This window comes from Anser cygnoides, chromosome 4 (assembly GCF_040182565.1).
Source record: "Anser cygnoides isolate HZ-2024a breed goose chromosome 4, Taihu_goose_T2T_genome, whole genome shotgun sequence".
Classification (NCBI taxonomy): domain Eukaryota; kingdom Metazoa; phylum Chordata; class Aves; order Anseriformes; family Anatidae; genus Anser; species Anser cygnoides.
Genome location: NC_089876.1, coordinates 48,221,291 through 48,239,430, shown reverse-complemented (window position 1 = coordinate 48,239,430; position 18,140 = coordinate 48,221,291). Strand labels below are relative to the sequence as shown.

At 36.8% G+C, this 18,140-nt stretch overlaps 1 protein-coding gene across 1 annotated transcript in view; it reads right to left on the bottom strand.

The window, feature by feature from the left end:
• The window catches only part of LOC106032270 (uncharacterized), a 61,932-nt gene that overhangs the window by 35,460 nt on the left and 8,332 nt on the right, over window positions 1-18,140 (bottom strand). The window contains exons 8-12 of the mRNA XM_048071822.2: window positions 18,050-18,127; window positions 9,096-9,292; window positions 5,997-6,061; window positions 4,272-4,378; window positions 1,311-1,422 (exon numbers count right to left, since the gene is read on the bottom strand). Of these exons, the coding sequence (XP_047927779.2) occupies window positions 1,311-1,422; window positions 4,272-4,378; window positions 5,997-6,061; window positions 9,096-9,292; window positions 18,050-18,127 (559 nt within the window). The remainder of the gene's footprint in view (window positions 1-1,310; window positions 1,423-4,271; window positions 4,379-5,996; window positions 6,062-9,095; window positions 9,293-18,049; window positions 18,128-18,140) is intronic.

Here is an 18,140-nt window from a genome sequence, read left to right as displayed (position 1 = left end):
GGTAAAGCAGTAGAGCATCTTCCTGTATTTCAGCCTTAACTCTCACTTCCTATTGCTGGCATGTATGTGCTTTCCATACAACATAGATAATGCTCTGCTCTACTTTTGTAATATATATAAGACTTAGGAGCAGACATATTCAGTGAACTGTAAGAAAAGCAAACTGAACAGTAAGAACAGAGAAACTGTTCTTTTCCAAGTCGTTATTCACTCTATACAACAAGTAATACAGAAAACTTTACATAATACAACATTACAGAATGTAATACAATTCATAATCATAAGGAGCTAGTACAAAGAGAACGCATACAAGTTCAATATCTGGAAAATCTGTTCCTATGTTCCAAAACTTTGATTCTGTAATCTCAGTAACACAGCAGGGTTTATGGTCCTAAAAGGAAAGAGACCACATCATACAGATGGCTCATCAGGAAGCAACTCTTGCTGCTGTGCAGAATGAAACCGAAGTCCAAGCACTAAAGTAAGCAGCTGCATATGTAACTTGCCCCATTTACATGAACAATTTCTATAATAAGAACGTCACTACCTTTTTCAGTATTTTCTATACATACAAATTTTCAACTATTTTACATGTTAGCATTCCTAAGATCCAACTCAGAGCTGAGTTATGCCAGTACGTTAATGCTTTTGCAAGACTGCAATTAATAAAAAAGAATTAAATCCTACTGTTTTAGAACAAGCGAAGCTGTCTAAATATTTTAAGTGTATGTAAGTGGGGACAAGATTTACAGTCTTCTTCCTTTAAAAAGGACTTTCACATTCTAGATTAGGAAAACAAACTGGGTATCACAGCTGCAGTAGTTACAGCCATCATTCACATTCTTACAGATGAATATAACAAGTCACAAAACATGACACAGAATTATGTAGTTGAGGATTGTTTCACAGATAGGACCCACAGGCAGTTTTAAAGTTGCACAGGCAAAAATAGTTCTGCTATTTCCAGACTCAACAACCTTTATAATGTGGTCTTTTAAATTGCACTAGACACAACTTTAAGTCTACTTTATAAGAACTTTTATAAGACATTTCTTTAGATGAATAACATTAGAACAGACTACAATAACATTTTTGTAAGATTTCTTATCAGCGCTTCTGGAAGATCCAAAACTGTAAAGTCTTTGTCAGTATAATTTTGTACACTAAGTATGACACTGAATTCTTTGCAAGATGGTGGGGTGAAATTCCCAAGATGACAGTGACTTCCTTTAAAGTTATGGAAAAGATAACAATATGGAAAGATTAAAAGAGGTCAGTAAAAGTTTAAGAACACTCCACTGAATACTTACACCATCTCTACTCCTTCTAGCATGAGGTCCATATGTATCTTCAGACCCTAAAACCTGTATGTTAACTGCACTGTAATCTTCATACCCAAGCTGACTGAAAATAAGACGAGTCCTGCAACAAATGATTGTTTTTTAATTAGTAAACTGCCTCGAGGTAATTATCTTGAAGTAGCCCCACATGGTCCACAGAGGTTAGCTCTGATGTAAACTGGACTATGAACACTTTTCACTAAGCAAATGCATCTGAATACTATATCAAGTGATGCAGTACCAATCATATAATCAAGTGATAATTACAAAGTTACACCTCTCAATTTATCCTTCGGTTTCAATTTGAGCCATTTTTCTATTCAAATTATTTTTAAAATGACAGGCAAAGACAAATCAATTTCAGGTGTTTTTTTAATCTTTAAAATGAGAGCAGCTGAAAATGGCATTACAGTACATGCAGTCTTCCTGGTTTTCACACTGGTAATTCAGCCCTTATCTTCATTCCTCCTATAAAGTATTATGACCTACCAATAAACACATGAAACTACCTCATTACATCACGGGCACCAACAAAGGAAAATCTAACTGAAGAAGGAATTTGTATTCAAACCTTAAAGGTAATTAGTTGGGATTAATGAACATACAACTCACATGCTAAGAATTAGATAAAGTTTTTTAAAGAAAACTTTTCCTCATTCTTCATGCCTGCCATCTTGTGAAATCCCCGAAACTCATTCTGTAAGTTCATTTCCACCAAAAGCATGTTGTGTCAAGAATGCCAAGCTTGTCCAGTCATGACTAGTAATGGGGATGACCATTACCTTTTTAAATACACTATAAAAACACATACTGTCTTAAGAGAGACAGCAATTAACACTTTTTGACAAATATTATACTCATATTAGAGCATTAGCAACAACTTTTAAAAGACAGTCCAATTCACAAGCACTGAATAAACTGTGAATGACCCTTACAGTCTTTTAAAAATAGTCATATAAAGTCCAAAAACCAAAATAGTCACAGTAGAAAATGAGACATAAAAAAAAGCTTTAAAATAATCCAACTGTTAGAAGTATGCGAATGTTAATATGTTGGAAAAATAAGTTAAATTTTGAAGCACAAACTAGTTTTCCAGTAATCTTTATCTGGAAACCTTCTAGCTGTTTCAAAGATCTAATCAGTTGAAATGCTGGAATTATGTTAGGATGAAAAAAATATTTTCCATCAATGGAACATTTTGAAGATCCTGATAATATCATCACTGTTACAAATATTAAACATGGCACCTGAAAATTTAAGCAGTATATGGGACTTAAATACGCAACAATTAAAGAAATGCATTTTAAAGAGATGAAGGTGATCAGTGTACTGCAAATGAGGCCATTTTATTTCAATTAACGTGGAAAAAATACTTGATTTAAGGTATCTAAATATGCAAAAACAATGTTTGTAATAAGGTAGAATAATTTATCTAAAAACATTAGAGATCCCAGAGTCCCAAATATATTCTGTGGGTAGTTTTTAGCCCTTTAATGTGTCTTGCTACTGTAATAAAGAAGCTGAATTGTTTACAAACATGTTTGAAATGAAGGAGAATATACTGACAGTCAATATTGTATATTGTGACTTTTAATACACATAACAAGCCACAGCTGCTCCAGGCATGCCTCATGTGCTGGATGTCAGTTATTACGCCAGTTAACCAGCCTATGACTATCTCCCATCAGCCCTTCTCTGAGGGGTTATTCAGGACAGGACAGCACAACAAGCAGGTTGAATTTTCTAGAGCTCACAGTGGCAGCAGCACCACAATCTGTTTCAATCCAACAAAAGATGTGTGTAGTCCCATCTAAAATGGTGTCCAAGAGTAAACATGAAAGTTTCAAAAAAGGATATATGCTATTGTGTGTTTTTAGAATACAATCTAGATGTATTGTATTCTGTATTCCCCCTCCAATTTCCCCCTACCCCAACTTCCAAATATTTGAGTCACAGTGTCTTTGTATTTAACAACTCTTGAAGGTTCTTCCACCCCCCATCTTCTCATCAGTTTTCTCAGTAGCTTTTGGAGATGTACCATTTTAGCATCCACAGCCCTCTGAAGAAAGGGATTTCAGGGCTTAATTACAAATTCTGCATCAGCCTGCTCTCATCTGCTATGTCTCTTGAGGGAAATCACACAGCTCCTCTCTCATCATGGCACTGTACACGGGCATATAAGCATTCTGTTACTCCAAGTCCACAAATAAGCTTGCATTTCTGAGAGGTGTCTAGCCTACATGGCTTGTTCCACAGGTCTATAATACAATGGAGGAGAAGTCTAAAACATTGCTGAAAGAAATAGCTCACATAACTAGAAAGTTTGTGTGCTATGGGAATAAATACTTAGAGACTTCTGTGAGGACATGGAATTATATTTAAGAGGAATCCCTCCTCCAAATGTACTGACATATACTAACAATATGATTAAAGGTTTATTATGCTGTCTTTGAAAATTATTCAGGCAAACAAAATAATTAGTCTCATTTTACAAGGCACTAGGATATTTTGTTTCAAACAAACTTGGTAAACTGCCTATATTATTAGCATCAAGACTTTTGATAAGTTCTGTGAGGGGAAAAAAAAAATATCAATGAAACTTACCTTCATGTAGGTTTCTCACTGGCATCTAATAAATTTTAGTCTAAACCATAGCTTTTCAATATAAATTTGGGTCTCCCTCCACTATCCAGCTGTCTATTTTTGAACAGTTTTTGACAACTTTTCCCCCCTCTGTCAAGTAAAGTATAGTTACAAGTTGTTTAGGAAACCTGTTGTCAGACTGTTCATGTCTTGAAATGTCCTCCTAACTGGAAGATTATAATTTTCTATGGTTCTTACGAGGTTAATGATTAGCATCAGGTCACTGTTCTATTTTCATTATTTCTGAAGTCAAAAAGTCAAAACCCCTTACCAGCCTCAAATACTAACCTTTTGAGAATACTTTCTGCAGTAAGTTTTCCTTTTTGTACTGCCTTTGGACCTCCCACAGGACAGACAGCAGTAGCTCTGAAACCATCAAGGTAAGTGGCACTTACCTAACGATAGAGGGATTACAGAATTATATAGGAGACAATATTGATATACTATAAATGGTCTCTGACAATTATTTTCCTTATGCTCTCGGAGTGGAATAATAAGAAACAATCATCAGGAAACTTGTTCTATTATTTAAAATTCAGAATGGTATTAGAGGAAGATTCAGATTTGCAAAACTGTAAAACTGAAAACTAAAGGAAGACTTCTAAAGTAGGTGTGCAAAGCATTATGTCCATTTGTCACTACACGCCTATTAACAGTTTCAAAAAAATTGAAACATTTCACAGTAAGTCTAACTTGCATATTTTAGAATATTACAACATTCAATGTATTAAATATGAGATATATTCAAAATGATTCCTGAACAGATATATTTAAAATTACCTACATAAGAGATGATAATAAAATAATAAAAACTTACTTCACTGCTATATAAAAAAAACTCTCATTCTGCTTATTTACTTTACTCCATTTCATGGTTCATTAGCTCAAAGTATCAAGTCTCAATTATTTCCTTTAGTTGTACAAAAGTACACAAGTGTAAAGTCAAAAACAAAAACTACAGGTGGATAAGGCTGCTGAACAAGACAGTTGCTGACGTTTGCTGAGCAGAAGCAAAAAAGTCTTGCTTCAAACTGCATGCTCAAACCAAGGAAGAAAAGTATTTCCTGCTTAATTATCTGCAATGCTAAAAATGCTTTGTCAATATGTTCCAGCTACAGCACCTGCAGGGAGTTCTATGCTAACTTTACAATTTGCCAAAACTAAACCTTCTTTGGTGATACTATCCTTGAAATATTTTATTTTTTAAAAACTGATACTCTATCTTAAATAAAATGGATTTTAAAAGTGTCACAATTATTTTAAAATGCAGTAAACGTTTTTCTTTAAGTTATACACATATCATATTACTCAAATAAGTACTGGTAGATCTGCACAATTCACTACTTAAGTTAACTCACTTTTGATATGGCTATGCTAAGCAGTTAATTGCTGAACTCTGCCTTGCTCCTGTAAAAGTCAGATTTACTATTAGCTTAAACAGGAAAAGGATCCAGCCCCCTACCAGTACACTGCCAGAAGTGTACTATCTTAGAATCCATTCAAGAAATGGAGACCACTAGGAAAAAAATAATCTAGTAGCAAATATAAAACTTTGCACTTTTATTAGGAGTGCAGGTTTCTTTCAATAGATATTTCAGGAAACTATACAATCAATTATCTATCTCAATTATTTTCTCTCTTCACATAAATCCCGTTATTTAACTTTTATGTGCTAGGTGGTTTTCAAATTTCATAATGAAATGGAGTATGATTGGTATGCCAGTACAAAATTCACTAAGTATTATGAAAGTGACAGTGTGCTAACAGATTCATTATTATTGTAAGAGAACCATTTCCGCCTTCTCTGACTATTTTTGGATTTACCTGTTATACAAATAAACATGATTTTAAGAATCAAATAAGGTTTGTTTGGTCTTTAGCTTTCTGTTACCCCTCTGCCCACCCCAGCTGATTATGAAGATTTTAAAGTGGCAACAGTTTTTTTGCAGAAAAATATTAAGCATTTTCTCCTAAGTAATAAAACATTTTACACTCCATAGAAAGAGTTAATACCTTATAAAACGTCGAAGGAGGTGATCCTTTTGCTCCGTGAACTTTCACTGCCCCACCTTCAAAACCTACAGCGGTTAAAAATCAATACTTTAGCTTCTTCAGTATAACTTCAAAGACAGTCTTTTATGATACATGTTAATCAAATGCACTTAAAAATAGTAATTGATAGCTGTACTGCCACAGAAGAGAATCTTTTACATAACAGTCCTCCTTGACTTAGAAACACAAGCAGCAGACTGGTGACTAAATTTATGACTTCAATGAGCCTTTTAACAAAATGCTTGAAATGTTTATTTGTGTACTTAAAAATACTTGACACAGAATGTAGCCTTAGAACTACAGTAGAAAATAGTTATTTTCCACTTAACAACCAGTTATCGCACACACACAGCACACATTTACTGTATCTTGCTGGAGTGGACTGCAGTACCTTGCTTGGCAAAGAAACAAAACAAGAAGGATGAGAAACCTGTGACAGCTTCTTTACTGATAGCTTAGAAAAGAGTGGAATAATTTAACATCAGCCTCCTTGTTGATAACAGAAACAGAACAGAGTGAGTGTGTGCACCAGGGCGACTACCGTGTTCAGTATTAGGTATATTAATGCCAAGAATAAAGTGGAAAAAACACTGCCATGTCATCAGGTTCGAGCTTGAACTGGACAAAAATCAATAGGTGCAATCTCTTGAAAATTAGCAGCACAGGATCAACACCTCGCCAAACAAACAATTATACTGTAGTTCACCTGCAGCTAATCTGTGATCGCAAATATTTACAAGTTTAAAGCTTTACACAAGTACTCTGAAGAGATTAAAACAGCAGTTCCTTCAGAACATATTTGAAAAGTGAATCAGACTGACATAAATTTTATGTATCACTCGTAAATAACATCATCACTCTCTCCACCAGGTTGACATAAGGTTAGCTTGACTCTGTCAATACAGAACAATGTCCCTACAGACAGAGTAAAAATCTGGAAGAGTTTCATATGCCTGATTAAGGAGTAATACAAACATAAAACCCACAAAACAAAATGCATGACATCCATTGACCAAAAGAAAACAGAAGCACCTCTCAGTGCAAACATTGCAACTAACCCAGCAGGACAATAAAATTGGCAATGTAAACAGCAAAAACAGATAGCATGCCCTGTTTTTACTGGTGTACGTGTCAAAGCACTTCAAACTACAAATATTTAAGAAATTTGTCTATTTTCCATCTGCTATATTTCTAGGAGGACTAACTGAAAGTTCATGTGAAAGTTCATTTTAAGTTCAAACATGTCATATCGGGTCATTTGCAAGCTAAAAGTTCACAGGAAGGTTAGGGTTCTCTTCCCACCCACCCCCCTTTAAACAAAGACTAGCAGCTAAGAGGAGCAAGCCAGCCTTATCAGAAAACCATTCTGTTATACTGCATGAGCAGACGGTCCACTGTTCAATTTGACAGGACTTTCATAAAAGTTTTTCTATTTTTTTATTTTTTTTTATTTAAGTTTTACAGAGGTGATCAGCATATTGTCACAGCTTAAGTTCCATGAGAATGAGGAATATATATTATAATACAGGTGCAGTAAAAAAACAAATGTCAAGTAACTGTAGCTAAACATTTTGATAACAGCTTGATAAAAGTTCTTTTTCCCAACTTACAAATCTTTGAGTTGTTTTTGCCGTCCTGTTTTCTTGCTACGCTTTCAAGATCAAACCCAGAACAAACATCATATGTATTTTAGTTTGTTGGCTGTTCATATGACTGTTTGCAGTTTCGAGGATGGAAAAGAGAATTTCCCAACACAGGTTCTCTAGTGTATATCATGTACCTAAGCAAGCTTCTACCACTTAAGATGATGCAATTAAATATGTCTAGGAAAACCACCATTATCAAATAATGCTCTGAAAGACATGGCTATCCATTGTTAAATTCCAAATGACATACAAAAGAAAATGTATAAAAATACACCTTTTTGAGCAAATAAACTGCTGTTAAAGTTTACAAAATAACGAAGTCATAGTGGAGCTGCCTTGATGTTACTCATAAAGAAAACAGTTTAAAAACTTAGTAGATATTAGTCATGCATTAAAAGTGAAGCAAAAAGAACAATGATAAAAGATTTAGATGAGTCAACCAGCAAGATCATCGAGTGGCTTGGGTTGGAAGGGACCTTAAATATTGCACAGCTCCACCCACCCTGCCATGGGCAGGGACACCTCGCACCAGACCAGGTTGCCCAGGACCCCATCCAGCCTAGCCTTGAACACCTCTGGGAATGGGTCATCTACAGCTTGTCTGCGCAACCTGTTCCAGTGCCTCACCACCCTCTGAGTGAGGAATTTCCTCCGAACCTCTAATCTAAATCTCCCTCTTTTACTGTAAAGCAATTCCTATCATTGTCTGCCTAAGCACTGTCCACCAGAACCCCCAAGTCCTTCTCTGCAGAGCTGCCCTCAATGAGTTCTCCTCCCAGTCTGTACTCTTGTCTGGAATTGCCCCTACCCAGGTGCAGCATCTTGTACTAGGACCTGTTGAACCTCATCAAGTTTGTGTGAGCCCACTGCTCAAGCTTGTCCAGGTCGCTTTGGATGGCATCCCTACCTTCTGTTGTATTGACTGCACCACTCAGCTTGGGGTCATCTGCAAACCTGCTGAGGGTGCACTCAATCCCACTGTCTATGTCGCTAATAAAGACTTTAAACAGTACCAGCACCAAGACAGACCCTTGAGGGACGCCACAGGTCACTGGCCTCCACCTCAACATAGAGCTATCGAGCACAACTCTCTGGGTGCAGCCTTCAAGCCCATTCCTTAACCACTGAATGGTCCACCCTTCGTATCCATCTCTCTACAATTTGGCGATCAGGATGTCATGTGGGATCATGTCAAAGGCCTTACAGAAGTCCAGACAAATGAAAGTATGGTTAAAATTCTTAAAACAATTTCTAACAAAATTTCTCAGAAAAAAAAATCATTTATTACAGCATCATGCTTTGAGAACTCAACAAGAAATATGCAGAAAAAAACAACCATGGAAACTGAAGTAACAGCTTTAGTTTGATAACCTATTTCATTGACACAGATCTCTTAACATGTAAGCGGACTAACCTGGAATTTCAGTGATGGAAACTTCAGAAAAGTCACATGTGACATCTGGTAAAAGATAGCGCTGAGGATTGCCCACTTCATACACCAACTGTTCAGCCACAGTGCCGAATGAGATTAGCCCCCCTGTGTCTGGTGGTTTGGAAATAATAAAGTCTCCTTCAGAGGAGCACTCTACAATGGGAAAGCCTATGTTATGCCTGTAACATTAAAAACATTGAAAACAAACCATAAATATGAAGGGAAAGTGGAAATAAAAGAGTAAGAGATAACAGAATTTTATGGTAATGAATAATTAAATAAAATTGATCAAGAGTTAGAACATAGCTGGTTCTTTTCTTAGAAACATGCACAAGAAAATACACTGAATCAGGTAACCAAAATAATGAGAGGATGCATTTTATTGCCTGGCAAAGGAGTGCACAACATCAGATACCAACAGCAAACAGACAGGAGCAGAGAAGGACACTAATGGAATTAATAAAAGTAGAGTAGAGTCTGAAAGAATTAGAGAACTATGATTAAGAAGGTAAATTTGGAAGAAAAACATAACTGCTAATTCTAGCCTAATTTGCTACAGCAATACATACAGCATTGATAGTGTAGACATGTAAATGCATCCTGCGGTCTGGATTCATAAAAAAGATATCAAAGCGGGAAGAACAAACTGTGCTGGAAGTCTCAGATAAGAAGTAGGAAACAAATCACTTATGTTAAGACAATTTCCCATTTATGATAAGTTATACGTACAAGAGTTATAATCAGAAAACAGAAGAATACATGAAAGTAAGAGCTCTAGCTCAAAACAATAATAAGAGCAAGAATTAAGAGCAAAATTATGAAGCATAACAAAAATAAAAGCAGTAAGACAGAAAATTACAGAATCGTTTGTAAATTAAAACACTCCTCCTAATCATATTCTCTCTATGATCAAATAACTCAGAGTAAGATGTTCATGCTGGTTGTTACAGTAGTAGGGTAGGATTTTCAAGGTTTTGTGGAAGATATCTAGGTATCTGCTTTCCAAGTTAAAAGGTTTTTATCCACAGATAATTTCTTTAAGCAGAAGTAACAAGATAAAAATCAAGAAGCACCAAAAAATTAAAGCAGAGTCTTTATGCTCTCATAAAAAGGCTACCTGGCTCGCTGCTCTCTCAGAAGTTGGAAATTTGTGGAAATGAAGCAAATGAGTGAGAAAAAGAACACAGATAGGAGATAGAGGAGATACAGCCCCTTGTGAAAGCAGAACTGTTCTAAAAAGGAGCTAATAAAAAGGTGCTCAACATCACCATTCCCAAAATCAATGATCTTCAGGTCATTCATACACACAAAATCTGTTCATCCCTGAAATTAATTACTCCTGGGTGCTAAAGGGAACCATGTGCTGAACATACAACCAAATTGGTTATTAAAAAAGCTTAGATGACCATAGTTTGCATAACATAAATGCACAAAGTTTTAAAAGGAAGTAAGCAAAGAAACCAGTGAACTCTTAAATGACATTAGCAAAAGTTCATGGGAGTTTGAACAGATTCCTTATCATTGGGAAGCTTAAAACTTAATCCTTTTTTTAAATAATGGAGTTAAGAGAGAAGCTCTGTTACCAGAGATCAGCAACTTTAATGCCGCTAGTATACAAAACTTTGAAACTATGGTAGCTGGAGGACACCTAGAAAAGCCCACCATGAATCAGTAAGGATTATATTTCATTAGTCTGGTCTTTGAAACTATTTAAACAAAACAGAGGGGATAAAAAAATAAAAAGTAAAGACAAGACACAACCAACCAAATCCTGTGAATAGAAAGAACTGAATGTATAAAAAATTGTTTATTCTGAACAATCAGTGTAGGAGTTTTTTGTTTGTTTCTTTGGAGGGAAAGAAAAGGGATGAAAGTTGACAGCAACAAGTATGTAACACTTGCCATTTACAAGTGACACAAGAGAAAACTATAACCAAAAAGCCATCTCAATTACTGTACAATAACTTTCAAGACTTATAATAGACTAACATTTGTAACGATCCCAATTTTACAGGTAATGAGAAATTCGGGAAGCAAAGTAACTTGCCTAGTGCTACACAGCAAGATCAGCAACTGAACAAGACTACAATTAAGGAGTTTTTAAATGCTTAGCGCTACGCTTGCATGCTTTTATCCTACTGCCTATTTGTCTTTCTTAAACCAATAGCATCAGGTGCCTTGCCAGCAGGCTGAATGCAGCTTATTTGTATCACTTACCCAGAAGTGTAATCTATCTGGATGGAAGTGATTTTACATTGCAGTCCGTCCTACTGCACTGAGAACAGGCGTCCTTGCTACAGCCCACTTTAAGTCATCAGCACAGACAACTCCTGGGACACATGCCTATACCTTCTCCCCAGTGAACTTTGTTTTGAAGGAAAAAGAGGTGAACTGCAGACACTCGATTTTCTAACATTGGTTCTAAACTACTGACTAAACTTCAGATTTACCCTTTACTCTCTAAAGACCTGACCCATTAGCAAACAAAACACAACCAGGAAAAACACATGCATCCTGTATTACTTCATAATAGATGCCAGTAACAATTTACATTAAAGTGTACCTTTTTAAAATAAAAATGTATTTTGTATATTGCCATAAGACATTACTTAAAAATTAGTTTTTAGCTTGGAAACAAACTAGGCTATGTCAAGTGACAGCTATCTAAACCTAGAGTTTGAGCTTCCTAGCTGCAAATTTCTGCGTGGGGTATTCTAGCACATGCTGCACGTACTACCATCGCACCGTCACCTTGATCACTATTTCCACTGAAAGAAGTAACTGACTGATTTACCACTATGCTGAGTGATTATGGACCATGTAACACTCGCTCTGTAGCATGACAACATAAACCAATACAACTCACAGCCAAGTTGTCATCACATCCAAAGTAGCAGAGTGGCCAAACGGCACATTTCAATGACAAAAGGATTGCATCAGTTTAGTGATAGCACCATTTCGGTTAGAAGAGACCTTATAGATCATTTAGTTCTTACTCCCCACCACACCACTCGACCCCCGCCATGGGCAGGGATAGCTCCCACCAGACCAGGTTGCCCAAAGCCCCATCCAGCCTGGCCTTGAGCACTGCCAGGGATGGGGCATCCACAGCTTCTCTGGGCAACCTGTGCCAGTGCCTCACCACCCTCTTAGTGAAGAATTTCTTCCAAATATATAACCTAAATCTGCCCTCTTTTAGTTTAAAACCATTACCCCATATCCTATCATTACACTCCCCGACCAAGAGTCCCACCCCAGCTTGCTTGACTGCCCCCGTTATAGGTACTGGAAGGGATAAAGTCCCAAAGTAGGATGGGGCAATATCAAGCTATATAAGTAATTCTGAAACTCCAAAAATTAATTCTAATTAAGTTGTATGATCATGTAATTAACAGAATACAATACCATCAATAAATATGAAAGTACCACTCTCAAGACATTTTGAGCAGATCTTTTAAACAGTTAAAATACAGAAGTAGTCATATACATCAATTTATAAAAGGAGACGACAGCATTCTTTATCCAAAATAGGTGTTTCAGGTTGTGGGTTTGGTATCTTACAGTTCAGTTATATGCATTAGTAAACCACAGAACTGAATAAATCCAAGCTAAGATTAATCCTCAGAAACCCCTTCCAAACTGGTGTCAGGTGAGGAGTTAACAGCTAAAGTAGGTCCTCACTGACTCCAGGGGTAACAAAGTCCCCAAACTGTTTTTGTTGTAGAAGCCACCTTCTCATCTACCTACATCTCCAGCTGCTGTCCTACTTCAATAGGAATCAGGGCTCTGAAGTTAAGTCTCTTGTCAGTTCTCTGCCCTGCCAATAATGTATTCTTGGGTCATTTTTTTCCCCCTATGTAAAATACTGTTTTTCTTAATTTCTGGCTCTCAGAAATGTTACACCTTATGGGCACGTTGCAGGTGATTAACAAGAACCATCTACACAGATAACTTGACTTCTCAGTTTACTTGTGGACAATGCACTGTTCAATCTCTGGACAGCTGTGAAGACTGCCTTCCCTCTTGTTTTGCTCAGTATCTTACACAGTTTGCATTAAAAATAAAAAAAGATTAGTACTAGGTCCTGGATGGCTCAGGGGGAATAGGATTGTCTGAGATAAGATGGTTATTTCTTCCCTCATAATTTTATATAAGGTACCAAACCCCTGAAGCATGTCACTACTGGTAGACTGGACAGATTACTAGCAACAAAGGATGGGGCAGCACACTGTGTAACTTTTACTTGCAGAGGAAGATACCGCAAGAAAGAAAACAAAGAACCCACAATGATGCACGTGACACGTAAGTAGACCAGGGGCCAAACAAGCTGTGATATGAACTTTTAGCTTTACAGTTAATGTAGTTTCCTGGGATGTGATTCGACCAACACCATGCTGAGGAAAGCTCTAAGCCACATGTCTCAACTCCCCCGGCACCTATTTGAGCATAATGTTACTGGGCAAAAAGTAGGAAATGCTACCATTTCCAGCAATGTTTTTATAACCCATTCAAAACTTAACGTGTGTCAGGCAAGGTCAGCATGTACTTAGGGATGGGTAAAACATGCATCTCTACCTGTTGGTAACAACACGTTCCTCAAGCTCTGCTGCAATTCCACTTTCAGGTGATGTGATCAATACACTTTGCTATCTCCTCTACCTAGGGTATTCCACAATATACGTACTATGTGAACTCCAAATGCCTAGAGAATTTCAGGCCAGACAGACTGCCTGGCATTTTCAGCTGCCTGGAATAGATAGATGGTATTACAGAGAAAAACGCGTTCCACATTGCCTAACTGGGGACTTGGAACAGAATCCAGCATGCAAATCCCAATCAGCAATCTGGATCCAGCCCTTAAGAGACTACAGCTACTGACTTACCCTTTTGGTCATCCCAGGCCAGAGGATTATGCAGTCTCAACCATTGTACACTCTTGGCTTAGGGCAAAATGTCAGTGTTTACCATCTCCTCAAAATGATTACTCTACTGATCAGCATTAGTTTATTCTCTCCTGCATTTCAAAACAAAACAAAACAACGTACTAGTCACCCACTGGCACTAAATAATAGTAAGAGACAGCAGTGTCTGGGGTTAATGAAAATGAAATACAGAGCCGTGCATTATCAACATACTTCTGGCATCACAGTCCATTTTGACTCTCTGCATGAATCCCCTACTTGGGGCCGTGCACTGGATATTAAATAGGGAGCGGTGATGTGTTAAGCACTTCTTTTCTCCATCTAATATATATTACTGCACAAAAAACAGAAAAGGATTAAGTGCTTTTTTGGATAACATTTACCTAAAAATCAGTAACTTAACAGTTGATAGAAGACTAATGAGCACTCTTAATGGGTTTTTGAATTGTCTCTGCTAATCAGAGAATCCACACAAGGAATCCACTCAAGCAGCCTCTCTCTCAGTGGAAAACTGAATAGCATCTATCCCCTCTAGCTCTCTCTCTGTTTTCATTAAAACTGGAATAAACCTTTTAGTTTCACAATTCCTGCCTCTAAGTCAAAAACCTAAAGAGATGTACCCAGCACAATTAGAGAAATTCTGCCTTGGACAGCAGAAAAATCAAGCCTAGCTTCTATTAACTAAAGTAACTTGGAGAGTCATGAGCCAGAATAGGCACTTGGCTTGTTTTACACTAAAAATCTACTTTACCAAGACAACAAAGCAGGATTACCTTAAGTTTTAATAGCTAATCATTCCATTGCCACAATATAGCCACATGAACATTCCTTAACTTAATTAAAGCATCCTTTTGCAGTAGGATTAAGTTTCCAGAAGCAGTCTGCACCAAACACTTCAAAAAAAAAAAAAACCTTTAAAAAAGTCTATAGTGGATGAATGAAGTAGGTCAAACCCAGTACCTCAATACTCAAAGGTATGATAATATATACAGGGAGCGTAAGCTCTGACTCGCATGGCTTTACTAAAGACCAAATTAAAGTGCTCTTGTTTACATAGTTAAATCTTTTTACTTATGCGTAAACAATAGTTAAGTTTTATAGGCCTAAAATTTGATAAATTCTTCCCTTTTTTATTTAAAAGAAACACTCATAATCAGTATTTCTTAGCAGTACACTTAGACCTTTTTCAGCAGCCAAAGAACAGCAACATGGACTACTGGTCTTGGTAACACAAAAAGGAAGATAGTCAAAAAATGACTCCTAATCATAACCAAACCTACCTTCTGCAATAAAACACGAGGAAACAAGACCGAGATGCCCTCTAGCGTTCAGTCACCAGAAAACAGTATAAATACCGTGGAGGGTATTCTCAAACTCTAGTTAGTGTAAAGGTCCAGTAAATGTTTGCAGAGCTGAATGGTAAGCATTCTTGGCTGCATGAATATATTCATGGTGGTAAGAAATTTGTATGTGAAAGGCACGTTAATGACAACAGAGGTCTGACCTGGCTTTTTCCTCCTGCATTTAATGACTTCATGGGGTTGGTATGGATCTAATACCACATATTATATGATTTATTGAAATAGTTTTACTTTAAAAAGAGCTACATCTTTAAGTCTCTTTAAACTAAGCAGAAGTTATTAATAGAATATAGTCAAGTAACTTCTGCAAACTCTTTCAGAACTCTGTTGACCTACTGGCTATATAAATAATGTTGGAGATAGCAGGTACTACAGGTTTTGATCATTATTGAAACTATGAATTATCATATGATCACATGGATTTGTACACATTGAGAACCGATTCAGATTGCCCAAATAAACAGATAGTTCCATATCATCAAGTGTTTTTTTTAAACAAAGTCAGATTATTACTAACTACACTATCAAATGGAAAAGCCAATTATCTGCAAGCCAACAACTTTCATAATATTTCCTCTTCATGTATTCGGACCCAATTATAGCAAACTACTACCGGAAAAAGCTGTATAACAAGTCTTTCTTCTCTCCTCCCAAAACAGACGTGTTAAAAGTCCGTTCTAGTCAGTCTTTTACTCTGCCTCTCCAAATATATAATTTTAAAGCTTACAGGTTATTTTATTTTGACTAGTTTCGGTTTAATTACAAAAAAACATGTTACATCTCTGCCTGTACTTTAAGAATTTCATCAATTAAATTCCTAAGACTTTTTGAAGCTGCAGACCAAAATAGTCACTAGTTTTAAGGTGCTGTAATTAATGCTTCAGTAGCCTTAAACTGAAGGGAAACAAATTGTTATACTAGCACAGACACAATCACGCATGATTTAGAAGTATGCATAGATGGGGATAAGGTGACAGTGCAGTATTAGGTGCTGCCCTCCTACATTTGCTAGCAGCAATTCAAGTTAGCACCATTCAGCTCTAAGTTACATGATTACTATTATTTTAGATAAAGATACCTATTTTTTTTGCATATGCATGTATGTGTGTGTATATATACGTATATATGGGGGGGGGTATATTAGCTATCCATATACAGCATATGCATATTTGCCTGTAAAATTAACTACTCCCACTCCAGTTGCTTATAGCTTAATGCACTCAAACATCCTCTTTTTTTTTTTAACCATACAGACATTTTTCATGGAAAAAAAAGTCTTAAATAATACGGAGCTACCAAGTATTTTAATATGAGAAAAGGTATTTTTTTTTCTTTCTTTCTTTTATAAAGCAAGTTGGGAGTCACAGTTGCAGGAGATTAAGAAGTTTAATGATACTGCATAATAAAACCATTCATGGATAGATCAGAATAGGAATAAAATTAGTACTTACTTTCCAAACTGAACACAACACATTCATCACTACAGACCCTCTCATTTGATTTCCTGTTGAACTCTGCACTGAAGAGTGAGTGCAGTTTGTTCAGTGGCAGTGGCCTAAGAAACCTGTTTCTTTCCACAAGCATGTGCCTTCCCTGCATTTCAGTGGCACTCAGGAACTAAGAATGCGTCTTTCAGTATCACAATCTGAATCAGAAACTGACAGTAGGAGGAGGAGAAAAAGCTTGGCAGCCCTAGAGAACTGACTCGGTAGAGCGGTGGCTACTTCATGCACCTGGACTACGTACTGCCTCCTCCTTAGGGAGAACCTGGGACCAGGAACAGGGCCAAATGAAAGACACTCTTCGCTCCTCCATCTCTCCTACTGTTCTTCAGCCTTTCTCTTGATCAAATCAAGCAAGTATTGCCTTTCTCTGATAAAGCACAGGTCAAGATTTTTCCCTTTTATCCCAAGGAAAATGGGAATAAATTGGTACCAGACTCAGTCATTTTGTGCCAAACAGGTTCACTGACTACTATCAAACTACTGTTAAAAAACAAGCTGGTCCAAAGCAGACTACATTAGTCCTTTCTCATGGTAATTCTCAGCAGGCAGAAAGACCTACCTACATGAAGGTCTAATTCAGTAGGTCTGAATGAGACATATGCAACACTTTTTGAAAGGACGGTAATGAATATGCAGACACTGACAGCTCAACACATTTATGAAGACTGGGTCATACAGCAGGAGAGGACTATATAATACAGTTATCCCCGCCAAAGTAAGCTGTGTAAGATTTGTAACTCAACAGTACTCAACTCTGATCTAACTGACAAAATATCACCTAAAATATCTGTATTGTCTTATATGCAATCCTATGTTAAAACAGTAACAAGTCTTTCAAAAGAAAAAAAAGCAGAAGATAAAGAAGGAAACAGAAAAATATATATATATAAAAGAAATATCGAAGGGATAAAAATTGTTTCAAATCATCAGCTGCTTAAGTTAACAAAGGAAATCCCCAGCTGACCAGAAAGGAAAACTGAAACAGGGAAAATAAAACTTGAAGAATAAAATTAGGACGGAGCAACAAAGGGTACATATTGCCTCCCCAGGAAGAACAAAGTAGAAACCAATTTTACAAATGCAAAAACAGTAGGAAACCTTATACTTGATCTACTACAAACATACATGCTGATGTCACAGATACCCACCAGTCTGGTACCGCATGCCAGTCAGTGAATATTCCACCAGTACATTGAGCACCACATTCAATCAGATGACCTGCAAGGCTGGGAAAACAGC